The sequence below is a fragment of the Leucopleurus acutus genome, assembly GCF_964270905.1.
Source record: "Leucopleurus acutus genome assembly, chromosome: 1".
NCBI lineage: Eukaryota > Metazoa > Chordata > Mammalia > Artiodactyla > Delphinidae > Leucopleurus > Leucopleurus acutus.
Window position 1 is genome coordinate 83318472 of NC_139142.1, and position 26172 is coordinate 83344643.

The 26172-nt window shown below is 55.1% G+C and overlaps 1 protein-coding gene across 1 annotated transcript; it reads left to right on the top strand.

The window, feature by feature from the left end:
• Positions 1–12341: 12341 nt before the first annotated feature.
• Positions 12342–24285, top strand: DISP2 (dispatched RND transporter family member 2; the record flags this gene model as incomplete). Its single annotated transcript, XM_082833226.1, has 8 exons — positions 12342–12710; positions 17741–18070; positions 18366–18395; positions 18545–18668; positions 18942–19057; positions 19171–19298; positions 19666–19763; positions 21019–24285. Exons 1-8 carry the CDS (start codon positions 12598–12600, stop codon positions 24283–24285), a joined length of 4206 nt encoding a protein of 1401 aa, XP_082689352.1. The 5' UTR covers positions 12342–12597.
• Between the last annotated feature and the right edge of the window lie 1887 nt (positions 24286–26172).

Here is a 26172-nt window from a genome sequence, read left to right on the forward strand (position 1 = left end):
GCTGGCTCTACTGACAGGGATTGGGGGTCACAGAGAGGGCCGACATCCTGCCTTTTGGCCTTCACCATCAGTCCACATGCTCCCGGAGGCCCCCCCCACCCATGGCCTCTACTGCTTCTGGAGATGCCCTCAGCCTCTCCTCTCCCTGAGCCCAGAAATGTCTCTCCTTCCTCCCGGAGTGCCTTTCTTCTCCACTTGGTGTGCCTTTCTGGCAGGGAAGGGCCACCTCTCTCTGCCAGGCAATAAACAAAAGCACTCGGTAAGCACTTACTATCTGTAAGGCACAGTGCCAGAGGGTAGAAGGGACCCACACGTGGTCGAGGCTCTGCTCACCCCCAACATCTTAGGATTGGGTAGAGGGATCCCACGGAACATCGTGCTCTGCTATAAATTGATTCCAGGACTTCCCTGGTGGCACAGTAGTTACAAATCCTCCTGCCAACGCAGGGGACACGGGTTCGAGCCCTGGTCCGGGAGGATCCCACATGCCGTGGAGCAACTAAGCCCGTGTGCCACAACTACTGAGCCTGAGCTCTAGAGTCTGTGAGCCACAACTACTGAGCTCGTGTGCCACAACTACTGAAGCCCGCGCACCTAGAGCCTGTGCTCCACAACAAGAGAAGCCACCACAGTGAGAAGCCCACGCACCCAACAAAGAGTAGCCCCCGCTCGCTGCAACTAGAGAAAGCCCGCGCGCAGCAACAAAGACCCAATGCAGCCAAAAATAAATAAGACATTATTAAGCAAGACTAATCCATTAAAAAAAAAACAAATTGACTCCAGTGTGCCCACCCACTGCTGTGGACATCCTCCTCACCTCCCGAAGGCTGCACCCCACCCAGACCACTCAGACTGTCCTCGCTTCTCTGTCCACCCCATCAAGATGGGTCTACCTCTAAATTGGGAGATTGGGATTGACGTATACACACTAGTGTATATAAAATAGATAACTAATAAGGACCTATTATATAGCACAGGGAACTCTACCCAATACTCTGTAATGACCTATATGGGAAAAGAAGCTTAAAAAGGGTGGATATATGTATATGTATAACTGACTCACTTTGCTGTACACCTGAAACTAACACAACATTGTAAATCAACTACACTCCGATAAAAATTAAAAAATAAAAACAAGATGGGTCCATCGGCCCAAGGCCTCCGTACCTCCTACTGCCTGCTTGCAGTTATGCAGATCCTGAGCCCAGACCCTGACTCCAGAGATGCAGAGAACCAGGGTACTGAACCTTGAGCCCAGAGCATGAGGCCCCACTGCCCTCCTCAGCCCTGCAGTCCCCTCTCCCCCTTGGGGTCCATGAAGCCATAGGCCTCTCCTTTTAGCTTCCTGCCAAAGGCTGGGGCTGGGAGTGAACAGGTCATGACATCAGGGTCCCGGAAGGGGAAAAGGAGGATTCCTGGAAGAGGGGGGCTGGGAGGGCTGGGGAGGGCAGGGCGTGGTGGTCACAGGTAGTACCATTCAGGCAGCGTGGGCTGAAAGGTGTGAGCTCTGCAGACACCGCGCCTTTGTAAACCTCCGCCTGCCCTCCGTGCACTAGCTCCCCTAAGGCTCACAGCAAACATGTACATGATGGATTAATAACTCCCCATCTAGTCATAAACCAAAGTCTTTTGCCCACAGTGTTACCAAAGCAGGCTGGAATTTTTCAGAAATGCATTCCTGAAAAGAGAGACAACGTAATGTGGAGAAGGGGCCCAGGCTCTAGACTCAGATGGTCCTCGATTGGGACTAATTACACGCTGGCTGGGTGACCTCAGGCAAGTGTCTTAACTTCTCTGAATCCTGGCTTTTCCTAATCTATAAAACAGAGGAAGATAATAACACCTATCCCCAAGAGCTTATGTGAGATAATTGGTATTTTAAAAGAAACTGACACACAAATACTTTCCTTTCCTGTGCACCAGGGAAATAAAGGAGAATCACTATTTTCCTCCTCTCCATTTTCCAAATTGTTTTCTGATGTGGTTATGTTGCTTCTGTTTTTACAGCTCTGATTGAGGCCAAAATGATATACCAGAAATGGCACAAAATGTACAATTTGATAAGTTTTGCCGTGTTTTTGCCCCATGAAACCATCCTCACGATCAAGATAATGAACACATCCATGAAACCCAAAACTTTCCTCATGTCCCTTTCTAACGTCTCCCTCCAGCCCCCCCCCCCCACCATGCTTTCCCCGGGCAACCACTGATCTGCTGTCATTATCAATTGGTTCACATTTTCTAGAATTTTACACCATTCTAGAATTTTATAGACACTTATGTAGTATGGATTCTTCATGTCTTGCTTCCTTCACCAGCAGTTATTTTGAGGTTCACTTATGTTTTTGTGCATATCAATAGTTCCTTCCTTTTTACTGTCGTATCCAACGGAGTGCATGCACCATGATCTGTTTATTCATTCACATATTGATGGACATTTGAGAAGTTCCCCAGTTTTTAGCTATTCCAAACAAAGTTACTACATTCAAGTATAAACCTTAGTGAGACCCAGGTTTTCCCTTCTCTCTGGCAAGTCACTGTTTAAAAATGAATTTAAAGCAGTTCAGGTACATCCAGGTCAACCAGGCTTTTTATAGGAGAACCTAGAGAGAGCAGCTGCTTTAACTTCTCTTCCTCCTCCTGCATGTTCTCGATTTCACGTGGTGCTTGTTCTCCTTGATCGAAACAGGGCCCCTCCGAGCCCCTTCGCCTAGTTGAGGGTGGGAGTGTCAGCTGGCCTCGGTTTCACCCATCACGGTAAGCCCAGGGGTGGGCAGCATGAGCTCACGTCAGCCAGGGGACTGCCATCATGGGAAAAATCCTCCTCCTTCTTCCAGAAAATAAATTTTTTTTAACATGTAAAGAAGAGAGAAAAATAAACAAAATATAAACCACAGAAATGGAGACCAGTTACTACCCAACAGTAACTACACTCCAACCTTGCATTCATTCACCAGATTTTTATTGGGCACCTGCTGAGGGCCAGGAGAGCTGCTAAGGGCCAGTCCCTGGGGATACAAAGGTGAACAGATAGTCCCACAGAGCAGGATACAGGAGAAGAAAGATGCAGGGAGAGAGGGGATGCCTTGTAACAGGGGCATCTGGTCTGTCTGCAGGGGCCTAAGGGAAGCCAAGGGGTGTGGCACAAACAAGAGGCCAGAGGATTCAGCTGGGCTGGGCCACAGGGGCTTGCAGAGCACAGAGCAAGCTGGTGGTCTGGACTGCAAAACCCCAGGCTTGCTTCCCGCTTGTCGACATTCCAACCGTAAAGTCCCCTCTTCTTTTCTTTTTTTTCTTTTTTCAGTGTCCTGGAAATTTATTAATCTTATCCCCACTTCTATTTTAAAAAAAATTTTTTTTTACTGAAGTATAGTTGATTTACAACATTATGTTAGTTTCAGGTGTACAGCATAGTGCTTCAGTATTTTGCAGATTATATTCCATTATAGGTTATCACAAGATAATGAGTATAATTCCCGCGCTATACAGTATACCCTTGTTCCTTATCTTTTTTTTTTTCTTTTGCGGTACGCGGGCCTCTCACTGTTGTGGCCTCTCCCGTTGCGGAGCACAGGCTCAGGACGCGCAGGCTCAGCGGCCATGGCTCACGGGCCCAGCCGCTCCGCGGCATGTGGGATCTTCCCAGACCGGGGCACGAACCCGTGTCCCCTGCATCGGCAGACGGACTCTCAACCACTGCGCCACCAGGAAGCCCCCTTACCTATTTTATATATAGTAGTTTTTAATCTGTTAACCCCATACCCCTAATTTGTCCCTCCCCACTTTGGTAACCACAAGTTTGGTTTTTTTCTGACTCACTCAATTTCCACTCCCAGGCGAGCTCAGGTCCCTGAGCTGGGGCAGCACATGTGAGAACTCAGGGCTGGGGCTTGGTTCCCAGGGCACAGATTCCAGAGGCCCCTCCACTAGGCTCCCTGTTTCCTCCTTCACCCATGGAAGCAGGTGATAATCTCACTGTTTTGTATGCGTCAGTGGGTTAACTAAGTGTGTGAAGCACCTCGGGTTCTGGCATTTAGTAGGAGCTCCATGAGTGTTTAGAGACGGCCCTCTGGGTGCTAAACAGCCTCGCCAGGGTATAGGCCCCCTGCCTTGGTTCTGTGGCATCTTGTTACCAGGCTGATGGGGTAACGGGTTCTTCCCTGCTCCTTCCCACCCACTCCACCCTTACACACACACACACCCCACACACACACCCTGTTTCCAGCTGCTCTTTGCCCAGTTAAAGATTAGCCCAGCCCCCCTCATTCCTCCACACCTTCAGCTCATGAACCTCCCAGTGCACCTGGCCCACCCCAGCCCCTCCCTATCCTTTACAAATACACCTGAGGACAAACAGAGCCTCAGACTGCCTCCTGCCCCCTGCTCTGCGCTCCCAGGTCAGGGTCTGGCTCCGCTGGCTGTGGGCTCTGTGAGTGCTGTGGGCCTGTGTGGTCGTGGTCTCCCTGGTTATGTGTGTGTGTGTACTGAATTGGTATCTGTGCCTCTGTGTCTCTTTGTGTGGGTGTCATTCGTGTGCGCGCGCACGTGCGTGTCTCATAAACGTAATGTGGGTCTGTGTGCTATGTGTCTAGGTGCCTGACCCCACTCCTGGGTCTGCGCTCTCTTCTTGAGTTAGAATTGAATTTACAGCCTCTGATGCGCCAGACACAGGGGTTTAGCTGAGGGTCCAGGAGATTGTGTTAGTTCCCTTCCAGAGCCACCAACTCCTACCCCTCAAACACCTTGGCCTGAACTGGGGAGAGACAGTCCAAGGCCTGTCTTTTTTTTTTTTAACTGAGGTATAATTAACGATAAGGTTAGATTAGTGGCAGGTGTATAGCAGCTTGTACCTTCCAACCCCCTCTGCCCATTTCACCCAGGCCCCACCCCCTGCCTCTGGCAACCACCCATCTGTTCTCAGTATCTGTGTGCTTGAGGGTTTTTTTTGTTTGTTTGGGGAATTTTTTTAGGTTCCACATATAAGTGAGATTATATGATACTTGTCTTTCTCTGTCTGACTTACTTCACTCAACATAATGCCCTCAAGGTCCACCATATTGTCACAAACAGCAAGATTTCATTCTTAAGGCTGAAACAATGTTGCCAAACAATATGGCTAAACAATATTCATTGTTTATAATACTCATTTTATTTATCCATTCATCTGTTCATGGACACTTAGGCTGTTTTCGTGTCTTGACTATTGTAAATAATGCTGCAATGAACATGGGGGTGCATATATCTTTTCAAATTAGTGTTTTTGTTTTCTTTGGATAAATACCCAGAAGTGGAATTACTGGATCATATGGCAGTTCTATTTTTAATTTTTTGAGGAACCAACATACTGCTTTTCATAGTGGCTGCACCAATTTACATTCCCTCTTCTCCACATCCTCGCCAACACTTATTTCTTGTCTTTTGGATGATAGCCATTCTAACAGGTGTGAGGTGATATCTCGTTGTGGTTTTGGTTTTCATTTCCATGATGATTACTGATGTTGAGCACCTTTTCATGTACCTGCTGGCCATCTGTATATCTTCTTTGGAAAAATATCAGGTTCTCTGCCCATTTTTTTTAAATTAATTAATTAATTTATTTTTGGCTGCGTTGGGTCTTCATTGCTGCGCGAGGGCTTTCTCTAGTTGTGGCGAGCAGGGGGTACTCTTCGTTGCCGTGCGTGGACTTCTCATTGCGGCGTCTTCTCTTGTTGTGGAGCACGGGCTTTAGGTGCGCGGGCTTCAGTAGTGGTGGCACATGGGCTCAGTAGTTGTGGCTCCCGGGCTCTAGAGCGTGGGCTCAGTAGTTGTGGTGAACCGGCTTAGTTGCTCCGCGGCATGTGGGATCTTCCCGGATCAGGGCTCGAATCTGTGTCCCCTGCATGGGCAGGGAGATTCTTAACCACTATGCCACCAGGGAAGCCCCTCTGCCCATTTTTTAATGGGATTGTTTTCTTTCCAAGGCCTGTCTTTTCTCTTTCTACCAAGCCAGATCCTGGCTGGCCCTAAGGTTTTCTTTACCACTCCCTCCCCAAGCCTAGTCCCATGGATCTCTTCCATACTCATCACTCACTTAGGGGAAGAAGGAGGTAACAGGAAGGACCATGGCATAGCTCAGAGGCTGACCTCAGCTGAACATTTCTTTCATAAGTAAAAGCCAGCAAAAATGGGTGGCTAAAAGGTGCCAGGGGGACTTCCCTGGTGGTCCAGTGGTTAAGACTCCATGCTCCCAGTGCAGGGGGCCTGGGTTCGATCCCTGGTCAGGGAAGTAGATCCCACATGCTGCAACAAAGATACAAATAAATAATTTTTTTTAAAAAAAAACAAAAAAACAGTGCTAGGGGCCTGTCTTGCAAGGGGCTGGGGCTGTTGTAGTACAGAAGTGTGTGTGTGAACATTTGTGCCTCTATGTTCGGCAACCATATGAGTACCAGAGTGCCCTGATGTCAAGTAGTTGGTCTGTATGTCACATATTATATTCTGATTTGCGGGTCAGAAAAAAAATTAATTAATACACCACATTTGCACTGGGTCCATTCTGGAGTTGTCCATTATGACCTATGCACCAGCCCCAAGCAATCAAGGCCAGCCTTGGCACCAGGGCACCTCAGAAGCTTCATCCTATGAGAGCACACTTATTGGCAAACGACAGATGGGCTCAGCCCCCAAGTCCTCTTCCAGTCCTGGTGGGAGGAGACAGGAACAAGCAGCTTGGATCAAGGAAGGTTTTCCATTCACTTGTGCCATGGGGGTAAAGGTCTTAGGATCCCCTGGATCCCCCAGAGGCCCCTACCCACCAACCCCATCCTCCCTGCTCTGGGGGCACTGATCTCTCCAAGCCTCCCTCCCCACCTTTATGCCAGGCGTCTACACAGGGACAAGAGTCTCTAGGGACTGAGTACTGTGACCTGACACATGGTAGGCATGCTACATGAATAATTAACATGATTGAAATTGACCCTAGTAGAAATGAATTAATAGGGAGCTTCCCTGGTGGCACAGTGGTTAAGAATCCGTCTGCCAATGCAGGGGACATGGGTTCAAGCCCTGGTCCAGGAAGCTCCCACATGACACGGAGCAACTAAGCCCACACGCCACAACTACTGAGCCTGTGCCCTAGAGCCCGCGTACCACAACTACTGAAGCCCGCGCGCCTAGAGCCCGTGCTCCGCAACAAGAGAAGCCACTGCAATGAGAAGCCCACGCACTACAACAAAGAATAGCCCCAGCTCGCCGCAACTAGAGAAAGCCCGCGCGCAGCAACGAAGGCCCAACACTGCCAAAAATAAATAAATTTATTTTTTAAAAAATGAATTAATACATGATTGTGAGTCTGGGGGTGGATCTGGTGGGTCACGTGTGAGGGTGTAGGGTTCAGGGGTGCATAATGCTCTCATGTCTCTGTCTACCTACCATATGAATGAACCCAGTGCATCTGCTCAACACCCTTGCCTGGCGCCTACTCAGTGTCCAGCTCCACAGTGAGTCCCAAGCTAAGCCACAGGGAGCAGTTTTATCCCTTTCATCCCTTGAAGGGTCTACGTGTGTACATCCTTGGGAAGAAGAAGGAGAGACTGAGATTTAGATTACAGTAAACTAAACTTTACCTGTTGACTCACAGGTGTTCTTTCTGTCGCCCCCTGTGCTTGCCTCATAAAGATGGAGCCAGGTAAGTACTGCAGCGGGAGGCTGTAGGGTGGAAGAAGGAAGAGAGAAGGAAGGGGAGGGTGGTGAAGGCAGGGGCAATCAGTCAGTCACATCTACCACAAGCCGAGAGTGTGTGTGTGTGTGTGTGTGTGTGTGTGTGTGTGTGTGTGTGGTGGTAGGGTTCCAAAATGAAAACAAGCCCTTGAATTTTGTAATACACTCTACAGTTTAAGAAGCATGGCCACACATCCTTCATCTCACTAGATCTTCAACCTCAGGAGTAAAACAGGCAGGGGCTCCTCCTGCGTCCACACGCGCTCTGGGGAATTAGGGGTCATGCTCAGGGTGAGGCCCTGGAGGTGTGGCTGGGTCTGGAGCCTTGAACACAGCTCTTGGCAGCTGTGCCATTGGCTCCCCTCAAAAGGAACAAAAGACCACGCTGCTTCCCCTCCTGTTCCCTGGTGGTCCGGTGGTTAAGATTTCGCACTACCCCTGCAGGCGGTGCAGGTTTCATCCCTGGTCAGGGAAGTTCCACATGCTGTGTGATGCGGCCAAAAGAAAAAGAGAAAAGAAATATACATCTCATCAAGGAGGCGATTCTCACCGAGGGAGCACTTCAGAACACCCAGGACCACTCAAATTGGTTACTGCAAGAATGAGCCCTCTGGGCCAGCAGCTGGGCAGTGAGGGCAGGCAGCACGGCCCAATCTAAGCAGACTTCCTGCAGGAATGCGACACAGAGTCAAGCAAGAGATAGTTCCAAGTGTTAGGAGACATGAGCAAAGGCTAAGAGCTGGGACCAGAAGGTCATTAAGCAGGAGCCAAGAAACAGCTGAGGATCTGAGCAGAGATTGGGCTGAGAAAAGTGGGATCTGGGGGGAGGAGGCAGAGGGGGAGACGGGGTGGGGCCCGCCTGAAGGTGGAAGTAGAAGAAACAGGGTTTCCACTGCAGACGCCTCCCTTAGCGTTAGGGAGTTTGGCCGAGGTTGGGAGGGCAGACAGCTGACAGAGTGAGAACAAGAACCCACACTTCCTAACTAGCCCCATCCCACCCAGGAGAACTCAGCTGGCTCTTGAGCCTCGTTGGAGGAGGGGGGGTGGAAGGTGGGCACAAAATCAGCACCAGGAGGAAGACAGGATTCTTACTGCAGAACCAAATAACCAAAGCTATTTCTTTCTTTTCCCTTCCTTTCCCACAGGTCCAAAGGATAGAAAGTTCCCCAGCCGTCTCCCCCTTTTCCTCCCCGCTGCCACGTCCCCCAGACCTCCAGCCCCTTCCTAGACCCTCAGGGAGTGACCACAATGTCCCCCAGATGCAGAATAGGGAGGCCTCAGCCCCCATGGGTGGGGCGGGGCAGGGCATCACAGCGCAAGTTCACCCCCTACAGGCGTCAGCCTTCTCCTCTGCTCCTTTCCTGTTTTCCCATCTGTCTCTCTCCTTTTCTCACATCCCCTCCCTGCCCCGGCAGCCCATCCTCTCTCCTGCTGCTTCCCCTCCTGTTCCATGCTTCTCTGCATTCCTGGCTATTCACAGCCTCCCTGGATAGCTGGCTTGCTCCCAAATCCCAACCACACTGCAGGGCCCCAGTGACCTGCCTCTGCCAGAGAAGGGAGGCTGCCTGCCCTCCTCCCTGCTTCCCCTCCCCCAGCCCCCACTGGCTACCACCAGCAGACCCAGCTCCTAGGCCCGGAACTGGCCCCACCACAAAAAGAGTCACAGAAGAGGCAAGCAGGGTGGGAAGTGGCAGTTTCCAGGCATCACTGAGCCTGGATGGGGCAGCGGTAGCCCTAACTTGGTCACAGGAAAGTCCCCTAACCATGGAGCCTGCCTCTTCCCCACTGGTTATAAGCCGTTTTCAGGCCCTAGGCGGCAGGAGCAGACTGGGGAGTTATCCACCCCCCAGAGTAGGGCCCCAGCCCTGCTCCCCCGGGGCCCCAGGTCCCCTGTGCCCAGCACCAGAAAAGCAAGGTAGCGTCTCCACTCTTCCCTAGGCCTGTGGCAAGAGGCAAAGAGACTTCTCTGGCCTTGGCGCCTCAGGAGTGGTTCCAGCCAAGACAGAAGGTTAAACCACTTTTCCCAGGACTCTTCTGGCTTAGGCGATAAAGCCTCAATTTTCCTTTCTATTCTTCCTGGTTTCTTGAGTCTGCCACCTCCTCAGGGACAGGCATGGGCTCACATGTACTCCCACTGTCACATACACACAACCAGGCACATGCACCCATACACATGTATCTGTGCACACAGCAGGCATGTATAGGCGCCCATGCACATGTATACAGACATAGCTATGTGTATGTAAATGCAGCACTTGGCCTTGTACCTGCATGCTCTACCTACAGAGAGAACACGCACATCCTTACCTTGTCACCTCCTACCTTTGTCTCCTCCCACCCTCCAGCTGCCTCTCCTTCTCCTTGGCTCCCGCATCTCCCCTCACCCTGCCTCCTGTCTCCTCCTTGCCCCTGGCCCTCACTGTGTTCCTCTGTAGCCTACCCCAGCCCCACGTTCACTTCTAAGTAGTCAGCATGGCAAAACCTCTAATCACTCTGCATGGGTTCCTGGGTGAGGGAAGAGAGAAGATGAGATAATTCTGCTTCTTTGTTGCAGATAAAATAAACTGAGGTCCAGAGACTGGGAGTCATATCTCAGCTAAAGGAATGGAACCCAATGGATCTAGGTTCCTCCCCTTGTGTCTGCTCTGTCTCTGGTTTCATCAAGGCAAAAGGCCCAGGGCTAGGAGCAGTCACTTGCTATCCCTGTCTCCCGACCTCCACAATGAGCCCCTGCTAGTGCCCAGGAATCCTGAGTCCCCTAGAGTAGGGGCTGGAGAGGGGGAAGGGGAAGGGAGAGGGAGAGTTGACTGCAGGTAAGATTGGCACTGACCTCTGACTCTAATATTGTTCATCCAGCTTTCCACAGAGGCCCTGCCATGGTGGCGGGCATGGTCACAGCCCTGGCCCTGGGCACTGCCATGGTGGTGGGCACCCCCCTGGCATGGCAACCATCCTCCAGGTTCCCACCCTGAACCAGGGCACTGTCCTATGCGGGGCCACCCCCCAGGGCCCTGTGGGCACCCTACTGGCCCACATCACTGAGGAAGCGGAAGAAACAGGACATAAGAATGGAGAGCATGACCTGGCATGGGGCCTGAACCAGAATCTTCTGGATCTAATAAACAGCCTCCTGGAGGCCATGTTCTACCTTAAAAGAGCCTATCTTCCTTCACATCCAAACTGGCACTCAGGGGGCCCAGTGGTCTCTGAGTTCCCTAGTTGTGAAAATCGGCACCCAGTCAGGCATTCTCAGTAGTGTCCATAGCATATGGTTGAATAAGGTCACCCCTCCTTTTGTTTTCACTTCTGCCCCACCCCCCCATCAAAGGGTCTCAATCTCAAGTATGGTCTCATCACATCCATCGCATCATATATACCCAGACCTGGTGGGCCTTCCAAGGTTCCATCTTACATGCCTCACCCTACAGGTCAGAAGCCTTCAACGGATCCCTAACTCTCCAGATGTTATTTCTCACTATCCCCTGAAAACACATAGAAATTTCCAGCCTCTTAAACTTTGCACAGTTTCCCCACCACCACCTGCACCTCACCCCCAGGTCAGGAATGCCTTCCTTCCAAGCCAGCTGAAGCTCCACCAACAACATGAAGGCTTCCCTAAAGCCCATTAGGATGAGTGAGGTCCTCTCTGTCTTTGCACACTGCCCCCTCCTCTGCAGCTCCTATCGACCATCACATGGGCCCAACCACACCCTACCCAGTTGGCATCAATTAATGGGCTGGCTTTTTATCTCTCTCACCAAACTAAGCTACTCAGGGCAGGGCCACCACTTCTACACCTCTAGACTCTCCCACCCTCATGCCTACTGGTCTATGCCTTGCACACGGTTTGCACACAATTTAGGGATACCCATAGTCCAATCACTCCTGGGTTCTGACTCTCCCCCCAGCCGCATGCTTCAGCCAAGGCACCTACCACACACACAGAGAGTCTGCTTACTGTAAAACCTCTTCTGCCCATCCAAGTTCCACGTCTGGGATCCTCTCCGCTCCCCAACTCCCAGGCTTCTCACAGGGCCCGTATCTGTTCTAGAGCTGTGGTAACAGCCCTCTAGCCCGGCCTCTCCACAGCCCATCACACCGCCCCTCTCTCACAGCCATTCCCTGACAGGGGAAGCAGCAAGCGCCCTGGAATGAGTGGCTACTGGGTACCTTCCAGGCTGAAGTGGGGTGGTTATAAGAGAGAGTTGGGGCTTCTCTGAGTGTCTCTCCTGTCCCTCTCCCCGGCCATACTCTGCACTTGAATAACAGAATCCAGGCTCCACAACTGAGGGGCGCAGCCCCAGGTCCAGACCAACGTGAAGACCCAACTTGAGCAGGTGCCTAGCCTTACTAGGAAGGAAAGGGGGACGCTGAGCGGAGCCGAGACAAATGCGAGTCTAAAAGTAGCCCAACCTCTCAACCCCTCAGCGTCCGGAGCAGTGAAGTGCCGGCATGGAGCTGCTCCCTCTTTGGGGCTGGAAGAGTCTGTGTTACAAGTTATGAGGCTCTTTACACGGTGCCTGGGGTCGCGTTTCCTGGTCCCTCACGGGAAGACGGATGCCCCCCAGGAAAGGCCGATGTGCGAACTACTGCACAGACTCGTAACAGCAGCTCTCAGACCTGGCCTGAGTAGAAGGGCCCACAACTCCAGCCCGGGGGTCTTAAAGACAGCGAACCTTCGGGCAGCGGCGCGGCGGGAAGCCCCTGTCCCCGCCCCCCGGTGCCGCGCCCATTGGCTGGGCTCCTCATCGGCCCCGCCCAGCGATCGACCCGCTTGGCGTCGACGCGTGCGCAGGAGCCGCCCCCTGCCGCCGCCGCCGCCGCCGCCGCCGCCGCCGCCGCCGCCGCCGCCACTGCCACTTCAGCACCAGCGCCCGGACAGCGGCGCCGCCCACGGGCATGGACGGCGGTAGCGGCAGCGGCAGCAACGATCCGGCTCCCGGCCCGGGTCCGGAAGGGGAGCAGCGGCCCGAGGGGGAGCCTTTGGCTCCAGACGGCAGGTCCCCGGACAGGTAGGGGCGGACTGCTCCGCAGACCCAGCTCGCAGACCTTCCCAGAATCCCCGCCCCAGGTATCCCCAGTAGCCGCCATATGTCGTCCCATTCAGTCCCCAGCCCCATCTAGAGCCCCTCTGGGGCCTCCAGACTCCCTGCCCCCTGGCCACGCCCTCATTCTGCCGGGTCAATTTTTTCTCTCCCGATAACCCCTACTGTCAGCCCGCTTAGCCCTCACCGCCCCCAGGACCTGCCCCACCCACTGTTCCTACCTTTCCTCTAAGGCCCCGGTATCCCCAGCTCCTCCGGCCTCCAGAGCCCCTCCCTCTAGGCCCTGCCCCCGCGTCTTCTCTGTAAGCCCCAAGCCTGCAGCAACCTCAGTCCGGGTTCTAGCGAGTCAATGTGGTCGAGGGTGCGCGTGTACTGTAGACGGGAGACTCGCCAAGGTGTGTCCTGGGGGGAGGGCAGACACCCGGTCTCCAAGCTAGGTAGGATCTGTCTTTGTCCATCACCGTCTGTCTCCAGTCTGCCCCGCATGGCCAGCTGCGCACGTGTAGGCTCGAGTCCCCACGTGTGGCAGCCACCTGCACTCTTCTGAGGCGCTGCGTGGGCAGGCTCTGAGGCTCAGGCTGCGGTCAGTACCGTCCCTGAAGGAGCACCAGGCTGGTGGGACGGAAGGAACATCTTCCCGCTGCGGGCCCAGATCTTGGTGCCTCTCCTCTCCCTCCACCATATGTGTGAGGGAACAGCCCAGCCAGGTAGCAATATGGTGCAATTTCTGTGCCCTGCCTGGTCTGCCGCCCCCAGAATCCCTCACCTGACATGACACCGCCTCTCTCTCCTGCCTGGACTGAAATAGGAAGCATTCTTTGGGGGTAAAAGCAGAGGTGGACACATTGTCTTCAGACTGCCCCAGTTAAAATGTGCATTCTGTACCTGAGTGAAGAGGAGACCCCACAAGTGGAGGGAAATGTTTTCTTCCCACTATGTTGACACATCATCCTGGGTAGATTTAGCCACGTTTCAGTCTGAAAGCCACAGAACTTTCTTCAACAGGATGGTACACAGGATTAATGTGTTCCCTGGACCAGGGGGCTGCCTGGAACTATGGCTTGACCAAAAAGCCAAGTATGGACAAGGCAGAGACAGTGACAGGACAGGGCAGGGGCCAGGAGCATCCCTAAAAGGGACTGGAGAGTCATTTGCTACCTTGGATATTTTGCCAAGGATCAGCCCTGTCTGGTCTGCTCACTTCCCCTGCACGTGTGGGCCATACTTGGGCACGGAATCACTTGCTCTCTTCTAGCAACTCCCTGAGACCTCTGGCCCCTCTCTGCACTTCCCCAGAGACCCTGGACAAATCAGGCAAAGGGATTCATTTCAATCCAAGAAACAAAAATACATTCCTGCTGAACTAAGTAGCACTCTGGGGAGCGAATAAGATAGCACGTATGTGCGTGCGCGCGCGCGCGCACACACACACACACACACACACACACACACACACCTCTTTACTAATGCATCGACAACAGGGCAATTTGAAATAGTTCATTCTTTGTGGTGTTTTTTTTTGTTTTTATTTTTGGGATACGCGGGCCTCTCACTGTTGTGGCCTCTCCCGTTGCAGAGCACAGGCTCCGGACGCACAGGCTCAGCGGCCATGGCTCACGGGCCCAGGCGCTCCGCAGCATGTGGGATCCTCCCAGGCCGGGGCACGAACCCATGTCCCCTGCATCGGCAGGAGGACTCTCAACCACTGTGCCACCAGGGAAGCCCCATTCTTTGTGTTTTTAAAATTACCTTTTTATTTTCCTAGTGGCGTGAATTGCTCCCTCATCTGTCCTGGCCACTCCGCAGGGTCACATGGATGTCCATATGGCTACGTGTCTGTGGACTTGGGGGCATGGTTAATACACATGTACATTTTCCGCTCACGGGGCTCCCAAGAGAGGTGTCTGGGGCACTATTAGCCAGGCCCTGACTGCTGTGACTTTGGCCATGAGTGAGGCCTGTGTCATCACTTTCCATTAACCTACCTGCCTGCCTCAATCACTTAGCTTACAGACCAGTGGGCCCAGGCAGGTGGCCCAGGAAATCGCTCATCCTAGTCAGAGCCATGGAACTGAGAGGGTGAGAATGAAAGCCCCCTGGGGAGGCAAGGCGAGGGGTGCTTAACTATTACTAGGTCTTCGGAAAATAGAGGGCAGCAGTGGCTGGCAGGAGAAAGCTTTTATTCTGAGAACAGTTTGCCTCTTCTCCTTGGGAGGGTCAAGACAAACTCCCGGTTCTACAGCAGTCGGAATGTGGAAAGTTTCAAATTCTGCCACATTCACAATGATGGGCACGGTCATGAAGGGTGAGATTTGGGAGCAGCTGATCCTAGGTCCCTGGAGAGGGATAGAAGGGATTGAGAGGAAGGGGCTGAGGCCAGGGACACCCCAGTAGAAGCAAACCAATGGTGGATGCTGGAATCCCCCTTGAACAGGAGCCTGCTAAGGAAGGGGGTGGCTTATGAGATTTGGTAGACTGGTTAAGGACAACTGGAGTTCCTGTTCTCTGCCAGCACGGCCTGGAGTGCTGGCTTCCCTTAATGAAAAAGAAACTGACACTCCAAGTGGGGGCCTGGCTCCTAGGATAAGCCCAAAGCTTAGTTAGTGCTCTAAGACCATGCGCAGCTGAAATAGGCACCCTGGCTGCCCCACCCTCCTGACTGCGGAAAGCAGGCCCTGCTCTAAAGAGGGAGACCAAGACTAATGGGTCACCTTCATGCCTTCAGGATCCAACCCAGACCAAGCACAGTGCCCAGCATGTGGCAGGTGCTCAAAAAAGACCTGCAGAATAAAAATCTTAAAGAAGTAGATGTCCACACTTATACACATGAACCCCGGGCATTTTTCCAGCTTCCCTTTGGCCCATGGTGATGGGCCCATAAGCTATTTTATCTGCAAGGACACTGGTTGCTGTGTCATTAACTTTATGGGGTATTCTGAGGTCTTGCTTGAGAACAAGTTTAGTCAAATTCCTATTTTTCTAAGTGTTGAGTTAGTAAGAAAAAAAATCAGTGGTTTAAATCATGAAACAAATTCTGATGCTGCTTCTGGATAACAAAAAGAAAAGTACTTATAATTATATATGTAGTGAGATTCTCAAGGTGTGAGAAGTTCTCAAATGGAGATATATTATCTGAGGTGCCTAAAGAGGTCGAATTGTAAATATAAATATACTTCTTAAACTGCACACTCCCTGCAGCACTGAGTGTGGGAAGAGGCAGGAAAGTAAATGTCTTCCACATGCCAGGCTCCACGCCAGGCACCTCACATGTGTTACCTCAGTTAATGCCCATACTAAACCTGAGAGGGAGGCGTTATCATTGTACCCTCACTCAGCAGACAAGGACGCCAATGCTCCAAGAATTGTGTGTCTTTCCCAAGACCCCAGAGTTAAAGGATGATGGAGCCAGGACCCCACCTCCACTGCTCCCCTATTTTAGTCCAAGCATGAGAATTATACCCCACCCCCTGACTGTCTGCCATCCAGCCTTCTGGGAGGAAGAGGAGGAGCTTGCCTATTCTTTCCAGGTCCTCTACTTGGTCTCTGGGCAGAGCCCAGCCTCTGTGGGCAATGTCCATGTGCCACTACGGCCAGGACTCTGGCCCACGGCCCCTTCAGCAGTGCAGCAGGCAAGACTGGAAGCCAGGGTTTGCTCGGCATAGACCTGGCTCTCCCATGGGAGCTATGCAAGTTGTAGCAGGCGGATGGAAGAAAGGAGACTCGCTGGAGGGCCCAGCACCCCTTGGGAACCCGCCATGGCCCTCAGGCACTCTGTTCTGCGGCCATCTTCTCCTACCCCAGGTCTGGCAATCCTGCCCCTGGGGTGGGACTCCACCTCTGCCTGCACCCAAGGAGTGGGGCTGGGTCCATGCACAGAGTGCTGCCCTCATGCATAATTTGGAAAGAGGAATCTATTGCTGACTCCTCCCTGGCAAGCTCCTTGGGGGTCCCAACTCCCTCTCCCAACTGTGCACACCGTTGCAGAGCAAACCTCCTGCCCCAAGGCCCAGGCTTGGTGAAAAGGAAGTGGTTGCCTCTGCAAAGCTTTCCCTGACCCCCCCACCCCTGTCAAAGTTGGGCCCTCCTCTGGGCGCCTTCAGCCCTGTGTGACTTCCCCTCTCACAACACTCAACATGGTGGCCCCTGCATATCGCCCACCTACCATGAGTGCCTGGAGGACAAGGACTGGGCTTTATTCATCCTGGCACCACTATTAGCAGCCCGTCCAGCATTCAGCCTTCACTCAGCAAACATCCCTGGGGCACCTTCGGCGTGCAAGGTGCTGCTCAAGGCACTGGGGACACAGATGAACAAATGCACCAGGCCCTGCTCTCCCGGAGCTCACGTTCCATAGGAGAGACAGGCAGTAAACATGACAATATATAATACAACGTCCAGTTGTGGAAAATGCTAGGAAGAAATATAGAGTAGGTAGGGGGATAGGAGTTGGTGGATGATTATTTAGAGAGGGTAGTCAGGGAGGGCTTCTCTAAGAAGGTAATGGTGTGAGCCGTGCAATTATCTGGGGAGGAACATCCCAAGCAGAGGACAAAGAAAGCTCAAAGGCTCTAAGGTGGGAACAAAAGTACAGCAGGTGCTCAATAAACGTCTGACAAGAGGATGAAGAGACAACTACAGCAGAAAGAGCACAGGTCTGCAAGTCAGAACTGGGTTCAAGGTCCAGCTCTTCAGGGCTCACTGAACCTCAGTTTTCAAATCTATAAAAGAAAGAAAGTACTTCCCCAGTATGGTTTTTAAAGGAGTAAATAAGATCATATGTGTTTTGAGGGGCATGGGCAGATGAGTGAATGAGACAGTGAACCCCAAGAAGTAGGCTGGGAGTGTAGACCCAGAGCCTCCACCCTCCATGCCTCTCCCCAGGCCTAGGAATAGAACAGCCTGAGCTCCGTCCGTCTCAGCTCACTGAGCAAGGCTGCTGCACGGTGTGGACCACCGCTGTCTCCCACCCCCTTTTTCCCTGTCTCCTCTCTCCCCAGGTCCCAGAGAAAGGCTGTGGCCCCTGAGGCAAGCCCAGAGAGAAGCGGCGCCCTCCACAGCTGCCCCCTTGAGGACCCTTCCAGTTCTTCGGGACCCCCACCAGGAACTTCCACCCTTCATCCTGTGGGCCCATCCAGCCCCTTGGCCCCTGCCCACCTTACCTATCCCCGGGCACCACAGGAATACCGGGGGGGCAGCTCCCTTCCAGGGCTTGGGGACCGGGCAGCGCTGTGCTCCCATGGCTCCAGCCTCAGCCCTTCCCCAGCCCCCTCACAGCATGATGGGGCCTGGAAGCCGGCATCTGTGCAGCACCATGTGGTCAGCGTCAGGTAAGGAGGGGTCCAGCAGCCTGCCAGCTGCCCTGGAAGGTGGGGCAGGGCTTAAAAGTGGGGTCGACACCCCCCCCCCCCGGCCTCTGGACTCCATCACTAGGAGGCAGCCCAGGATGTCCCCTGCGTCTGATGGAGGAGGCAGCCTGGATGGAAGATGAAGGAAGCGTTGGAGCTTGGGAGTGGGAAAGCCTAAAAGGGTTGATGCCATCTTCCTCTATCCTCCACCCCCATCCCAACCTCCCACCCTACAAGAGGACTCTAGCAAGCAAGTGTCTTTTCTTCTCTTCCACAGGCAGGTACGGGCCTTCCAGATGCCAAAGAGGTAGGCCTGGGCCTTCTCTGGAGCCCTAGGGGTCACCAGACCAGTGCCCAGTTTAGCCCCACCATCCCTTGTTGGTGGCTTCTAAGCTCCTGCATTCCCTGCTATCACACCCAATGCTAATTCATGTGGGATCTCTTCCTCTTTCCCAGCTATTCCCAGCTGATTGCTGAGTGGCCAGTGGCCGTGCTGCTGCTGTGTCTGGCTGTCATCCTCCTCTGCACCCTGGCTGGACTGCTGGGGGGCCAGCTACCCGATTTCTCCAAGCCCTTACTGGTGAGGGACCAAGGGGAGGGATGGGCCCCCAGGCCTGGCCACCTCAGCTCAGTCTGGGGCAGAAAATGGGAGTGGCGCAGCTGGGAGTGGGGAGGCAGCAGTGGGCTCTCCAGAGAGAGCTGGGAGATGGTATAGAGGTGATCCTCGTGTCCAACAATCCAGGCAGGCGGGCCAGCCTTCCCTGCTCCAGGGACCCAAAGGGGCAGAGCCGAGAAGGGAGAAGGAGAACTCCCCCTCCTGCCGGCCTGATCTTCTCTGCCCTCCTCCCTGCAGGGCTTTGAGCCTCGGGACACGGACATTGGGCGCAAGCTAGTGGTCTGGAGAGCACTGCAGTCCCTCACAGGCCCCAAGAAGCTGCTTTCCCTTTCTCCAGACCTTGAGCTGAACAGGTAATGGGTTCCCATCTTTCCACTGCTGGGGGGAACCGGGGAAAGAATGAGGCCTCCAGAGAGCAGCCGAAGGCAGGTCAGAGGGCCTGGCATAGATTTTCTCTCTGCCTCAGCTCAAACCCCCATACCACTCTGAGCCCCACACCCTGGAGCAGTGCCCAGGAGGGCATGGTCCGGCCTCGGAGGATGGTGGAGCCCCTGGAGGCCAGAGGGCAGGAGAGCTTCTTCTGTGGCCCCCCTGGTAAGCTGCAGCCTGGCCAGTTCCTGGCTTTAATGGTGGTTACCCCCTCCCCACCTACGAGAACAGGAGGGCCCAGGAGAACAAATTTGGGCAAACAGAAGGGGAAGGAGCCTGGCCAGTCACATTCAAGCCAAGGAAGTCGAGTTACAGCTGGGAGGATGAGGCAGGTGTCAGGTGCTCCAGCCAGGTAGGGGCAAGCTGGATGGGGGTGTGCCACAGGGGAGGGATGCAGGCCCAGGATCAGGCAGGCAGGCACAGGTTTCAGGCTCCTGGGAATCTATACCTCATATGGCCCTGGGTAAGCATCTTCCCTTTGGTGGGCCCAGGACCTGGGGCCAAAGGGTGAGCTCTGGGCGGTGTGTTGCAGAGAAGAGCTATGCACAGCTGGTGTTCATGTCCACCTCAGCGGGCAGCCTGTGGAACCTGCACGCCATCCATTCCATGTGTCGCATGGAACAGGATCAGGTGAGCTGGCTAGGGAGGTGCCGGGGGCTGGGTGGGGGAACCCGGGACACCAGGGACCTGATCATAAGGAAATACAGCTGAGCCAGGACTCCCAGCCTGGACTAGGAGAGAGCATTCCCTGCTTAGAAAATTACTGCAACCCTGCTGAGAGGTTCTGGGTTGGCAGGGAGAGAAGAGTCAGCTGTTTCCAGAAGAGCCAAGATACAGGTGCTGGAAGACAGACCCTGCAGAGCCTGGGGATTTTCGAAAGGTCCTGAAAAGGAGCCTCAAGAGCTGTTGAGGAGGCCCCGGCCCAAGGCCCCCAGCCCCCATCAACCCAAGCGCTGCAGATCCAGTCATGCTAACTGGAGAACCATGTGCTATAACATCTGCAGAAAGTTTCGCTACTAAAAACAGTGTGAACACCACTAGGCTTAAAGAACATGTGCTCTGGAGTCAGATGCCTGAATTCAAGGCCAGCTCTAATACTCCTTGGCTGTGTGACCTCAGACACATTTCTCAACCTCTCGGTGCCTCGGTCTTTGTATATATAAAATGGGAATAATGGTAGTTTCCTCATAGGGGTGTTGTGACAATGAAACAAGGTAGAATTTGTAAAAAATATAGCATAATGACTGACAATAGTGATCTCTCAATAAATGTTACTATTGTCACCATGATCTCAGGCCCAACGCCATACATCCAGCTGACGGCAGTACAGGGCCTCTGATTCCCAGGCTAGCATTCTCTGTAACTACACCAGCTATTGTAATGTCAGCATCAGGGTGGGAGAGAAAAACAGGCATGAGGTCTGAAAAAGAAACAGCCCTATCCCTCACAAGGTTTAAGCAGACCAGTGGACAGAGATAGGGGGCTAGGGTTTGGCAGTGACCCTGATCCTGGAATGTTTTGGCCTCCACTTTTCCCACCTGTCCAGTTCCCTGGACACTTGGCCCCGTTCCATCTGTGGCTGCCACTTCCACTCCTACTTCTGTCTCAGGCAGTGCAGAGTTGGGGTGTGTGACCTGCTGGGGCCCTTAGGGCAAGACCTCTCAGGCAGAGGCCTGGGGCAGCATTCCTGAGGCTCCTCTTCGACAGAGTCAAGACGTAGCTGCTGGAACCTGGGCCTGACCAGTCAGGTTTTGCTGGGCAGTCAAGATACCTCTCTGCCTCTGCCCTGCAGCCTGAAAGGAGGTGAGAGGGCCTCGGACAGCGCTGGGGAAACCTGGGCCCCTGCACTGCCCCTGAGCTCTCTCGTGCTGTGTGTGTCCTATAGGTCCGCTCCCATACCAGCTTTGGGGCCCTGTGCCAGCGTACAGCAGCCAACGAGTGCTGCCCCAGTTGGTCCCTGGGCAACTATGTGGCCGTGCTCTCCAATCGTTCCTCCTGCCTGGACACTACTCAAGCCGACACAGCCCGCACGCTGGCCCTGCTGCGGGCCTGTGCCCTCTACTATCACCGTGGTGCCCTGGTGCCCTCTTGTCTGGGACCCGGGAAGGACAAGCCCCCGCGCTGTGCCCAGGTCCCCACCAAGTGCTCCCGGAGCAGTGCTGTCTACCAACTCCTGCACTTCCTGCTGGACAGGGACTTTCTGAGTCCCCAGACGGCTGACTACCAGGTGCCCTCCCTCAAGTACAGCCTGCTCTTCCTGCCCACCCCGAAGGGTGCCTCCATGATGGGCATCTACCTGGACCGCCTAGCCGTGCCCTGGGGGCTCTCCGACAACTACACATCCATCACTGGCATGGACCTGGGCCTCAAGCAGGAGCTGCTGAGGCACTACCTGGCCCAGGATACGGTGTACCCCTTGCTGGCCCTGGCCGCCATCTTCCTCAGCATCGCCCTCTACCTGCGCTCCCTCTTCCTCACACTCATGGTGCTACTGGGGGTGCTGGGCTCCCTGCTGCTTGCCTTTTTTCTTTACCGAGTGGCCTTCCGGATGGCCTACTTCCCCTTCGTCAATCTGGCGGCCCTTGTCCTGCTGAGCAGCGTCTGCGCCAACCACACCCTCATCTTCTTCGACCTCTGGCGCCTCAGCAAGAGCCAGCTGCCCTCCGGGGGGCTGGCGCAGCGCGTGGGCCGCACCATGCACCACTTCGGCTACCTGCTGCTAGTCTCGGGCCTCACCACGGGCGCGGCTTTCTACGCCAGCTACCTGAGCCGCCTCCCCGCCGTCCGCTGCTTCGCGCTCTACATGGGCACGGCTGTGCTGGCGCACCTGGCGCTCACGCTGGCCTGGCTGCCCTCCTCCGCGGTGCTCCACGAGCGCTACCTAGCGCGCGGCTGTGCGGCCCGGGCGCGCGGCCCGTGGGGCGGCAGCGCGCCCCGGCGACTGGCGCTGGCGCTGCACCGGCGGCTCCGCGGGCTTCGGAGGGCGGCCGCCAGCACCTCGCGCCTGCTCTTCCAGCGCCTCCTGCCCTGCGGCGTCATCAAGTTCCGCTACATCTGGATCTGCTGGTTCGCGGCGCTGGCGGCGGGGGGCGCCTACATCGCCGGCGTCAGCCCCCGCCTGCGGCTGCCCACGCTGCCGCCGCCCCGCGGCCAGGTCTTCCGGCCCAGCCACCCCTTCGAACGCTTCGACGCTGAGTACCGTCAGCAGTTTCTGTTCGAGCGGCTGCCTCAGGGTGAGGGCGGCCACATGCCTGTGGTTTTGGTGTGGGGCATCCTGCCGGTGGACACTGGCGACCCCCTGGACCCTCGCAGCAACAGCTCTCTGGTGAGTGACCCTGCCTTCTCGGCCAGCGGTCCTGAGGCGCAGCGCTGGCTGCTGGCACTCTGCCAGGGAGCTCGGAATCAGAGCTTCTTTGGGGCCCAGCCAGAGGGCTGGCCCACGCTGTGCTTCGTGGAAGCCCTCCGGCGCTGGATGGAGAGCCCCGGTTGCGCCCGCCTGGGGCCTGGCCCATGCTGTGGCCACTCGGGCTTCCCCTGGGCCCCCCAGCTTTTCCTGCACTGCCTCAAGATGATGGCTCTGGAGCAAGGCCCCGAGAGCACCCGGGACCTGGGAGCCCGCTTCAATACCCAGGGCGGCCTGGCTGCCCTGGTCCTGCAGTTCCAGACCAACTTCCAGTATAGTCCAGACTACAGCCAGGCCCACCACTTCTACACTGAGGTCAGCTACTGGCTGGCAGCAGAGCTGGGCAGGGCACCCCCCGGCCTGCGCCGGGGTTGGTTCACCAGCCGTCTGGAGCTGTACAGCCTGCAGCACAGCCTGAGCACCGAGCCTGCTGTGGTGCTGGGCCTGGCCCTGGCGCTGGCCTTTGCCACACTGCTGCTGGGCACCTGGAATGTTCCACTTAGCCTGTTCTCTGTGGCAGCCGTGGCGGGCACCGTGCTGCTCACGGTGGGGCTCCTGGTTCTACTCGAGTGGCAGCTCAACACTGCTGAGGCCCTGTTTCTCTCTGCCTCTGTGGGCCTCTCGGTCGACTTCACCGTCAACTACTGCATCTCCTATCACCTGTGCCCACACCCTGACCGCCTGAGCCGCGTGGCCTTCTCGCTGCGCCAGACCAGCTGCGCCACAGCAGTGGGGGCTGCAGCCCTGTTTGCAGCCGGTGTGCTCATGCTGCCTGCCTCGGTGTTGCTCTATCGCAAGCTGGGCATCGTCCTCATGATGGTGAAGTGCGTCAGCTGCGGCTTCGCCAGCTTCTTCTTCCAATCTCTCTGCTGTTTCTTTGGACCAGAGAAGAACTGTGGACAAATCCTCTGGCCTTGTGCCCACCTGCCATGGGACGCCGGAACTGGGGAGCCTGGAGGGGAGAAGGCAGGCCGCCAACGACCAGGGCCAGTGGGAGGGGCGCCTGGGTCCTGTCCAGAGCAGTACGAGTTACAGCCCCTGGCACGACGCCGGAGTCCCAGCTTTGACACTAGTACAGCCACCAGCAAGCTGTCCCACCGGCCCTCAGTGCTCTCTGAGGATCTACAGCTGCATGATGGCCCCTGCTGCTCCCGGCTCCCACCAGCCCCTACCTCCCCAAGGGAGGTGTTCCTGGACCACCAGGCGCTCTTCAGCCAGTGCCCAGCCCTGCAGACCTCCTCCCCCTATAAGCAGGCTGGCCCCAGCCCCAAAACCCGGGCCAGGCAGGACTCCCAAGGGCAGAAGCCTGAGCCCGTGCAGGCATCACCAGAAGCCCCAGCCCACTCCCCCAAGCCCAAGCCCCAGGTCGCAGAGCCTCCTGAGTGCCTCTGCTCCTCAGCCAGCACACTGGAGGGGCTCAGTGTCTCTGACGAGACCTGCCTAAGCACCTCTGAGCCCAGTGCCCGTGTGCCAGATTCCGTGGGTGCCTCTCCAGAGGACCTGGATGAAACTGAGCAAACAGTACCTGAGCGGGGCCAGCTGAATGGGAAGCGGGACACGCTGTGGCTGGCGCTGAGGGAGACCGTGTACGACCCATCACTGCCCGCCTCCCACCAGAGCAGCTCGTCCTGGAAGGGCCGTGGCGGGCCAGGGGATGGCAGCCCTGTGGTGCTGCCCAACAGCCAGCCAGATCTGCCAGACGTTTGGGTGCGCAGGCCCAGCACCCACACTTCAGGCTACAGCAGCTGAGGGGGGCCCCGAGAGGCCGGACTGGGGCCCAGAGCCTGTCGGGGGTGACAAGGCAGGGGCAGCAGCAGGCTAGAGCCTGTTGGTGTTTCCTCACATCAGCGGGGAGGGGTCTCACTCTGCAGCTGTGGATTTTAAACCCTGCCAGATGATCCAGCCTTGGTAGGGGCTTCTGCTTCCTCCCCACATCTAGAGGATTCAGTGGGGGGTGCGGGGGGGGGGGTGGCCTTTGGAGTGAAACGCCAAGCTCTCCTTGTGACCTGCTAAGGGCTCGTCTGCCCCACAGTGCCAACCAGGACCCACCCTCTGGAACGGGGAAGGCCACAGTCGTAGCTCCGTATATCAGGGGAGGCTGACCTGGCCCCCATGCCAAGTGACAAGAAGGTCAGTGGGACTAAGGGACCCAGCCAGGGCACCTCACCAACCAAAAGAGCCCTGGGAAGCCTCAGCAGCCTCCTGGACCTCACACCTTTCAGAGGCTTTTTATCAGGACACTTCCTTCTCTTTGGGGATCCTCTCTGGGCCAGAATTGGGCTGGGCCCTCTGTCCTTAACTACCTGTGCCCCTCACAGTCCTCAGTCTGACCAGGAATTTGTCAAGACCAGGCAGAGATGGCTGCTGGCAGTGAAGTGGAGGAGGAGGATTGGTCGGCCTCAGAGCACCCCTAAATTGCTGATGGTCCCTCGTGGGGAGCTGCATTGACATGGAAGGGTCCTCTCCCCTGTTAACAACAATAAGAATCCTTTACGTCCTGCATCTTTTAGTTTGCAGAACACTTCTACACCCATCGTGTCCTGGGAATCTCACCACTTCTGTATGGGGTAGCCTACAGTTGGTCAGGTCCTTTTGCCGCCAGTTTACAGGTAAAGACATTGAGACTAGGTAAGGTTAAGTGATTTACACAAAGTCGCGTAGCTAGTAAATGGCAGAACAGGCTTCCTGACTCATTCCACCACAACTGCCACTCTCCTCCTGTCTACCTGCCCCAGGGACATTGGCCTGTGGCTGTCTTGGTCTTTGGTCTCTGACACTCTCTAACAACCTGCCTTAGCAGATGCCTCTCGGTAAACTCCCCTCCTTCCTCGCTTTAGGCCTCCATCTCCAGAAAGAGCTACGTTCTGAGCAAGCCTGGAGTTCCTCCCCATCTCCCTCGTGCTTCCCTCCAGCTCCAGCTGAGAAGCCTACCATCCATAAGGCATCCTGGCTGTTCTGATTCCCAGGTTCAGGGTCAAGAGGAGGAGGCCTCTTCAGTGGCCACAATGTGTGGAGAGTCCCTGCCAGGAGACGCACTGAGGGCAGTAGAGGCTGAGAAGAGTTCAATTAAGGCAGGAACTCAGGGCTGCCCTCTTTAGGAGTGTGTAAGTCTGAAGCTGTTTTGCAGGTCAAGGTCCCAGCTTCCTAAGGACAGGTCTCTCTAGGGGCACTCAGCAGACCAAAGGCTGACTGCCCGCTCCCCAAAGCAAAGGGTCTCTCTGGAAGGTATTATCCCACATGAGAGCTCACAACACCTGGAGCTTCAGCAAGTTTACTGAACACCACCTCTGCCTATGGCACTACACGGGGACAGAGGCAAGGAGGGAAAATCAGACATCTGCCCTAAGGAGCTCACTCTCTAGCTGGGGAAACAGCTCACACACACATGCAGGCATCGATGGGTCACTGATAGTAGCATGCAGCACATGCTGAGGGCCATAGGCCTGTCACCATGACTATTGCTGGAGCTCAAGTACCCAGGAATGGTAACCAGGAAGGCTTCCTGGAGGAGGAACGACTTGAGCTGGGCTTTAGAAGTCCAAGTACCTCAAACTGGAAGGGACCTTAACAATCATTTATTCCAGCAGTTTTCAAACTTTGGAGCCTCAGGATCCTTTCTTCAAAGAATCCTTGTGT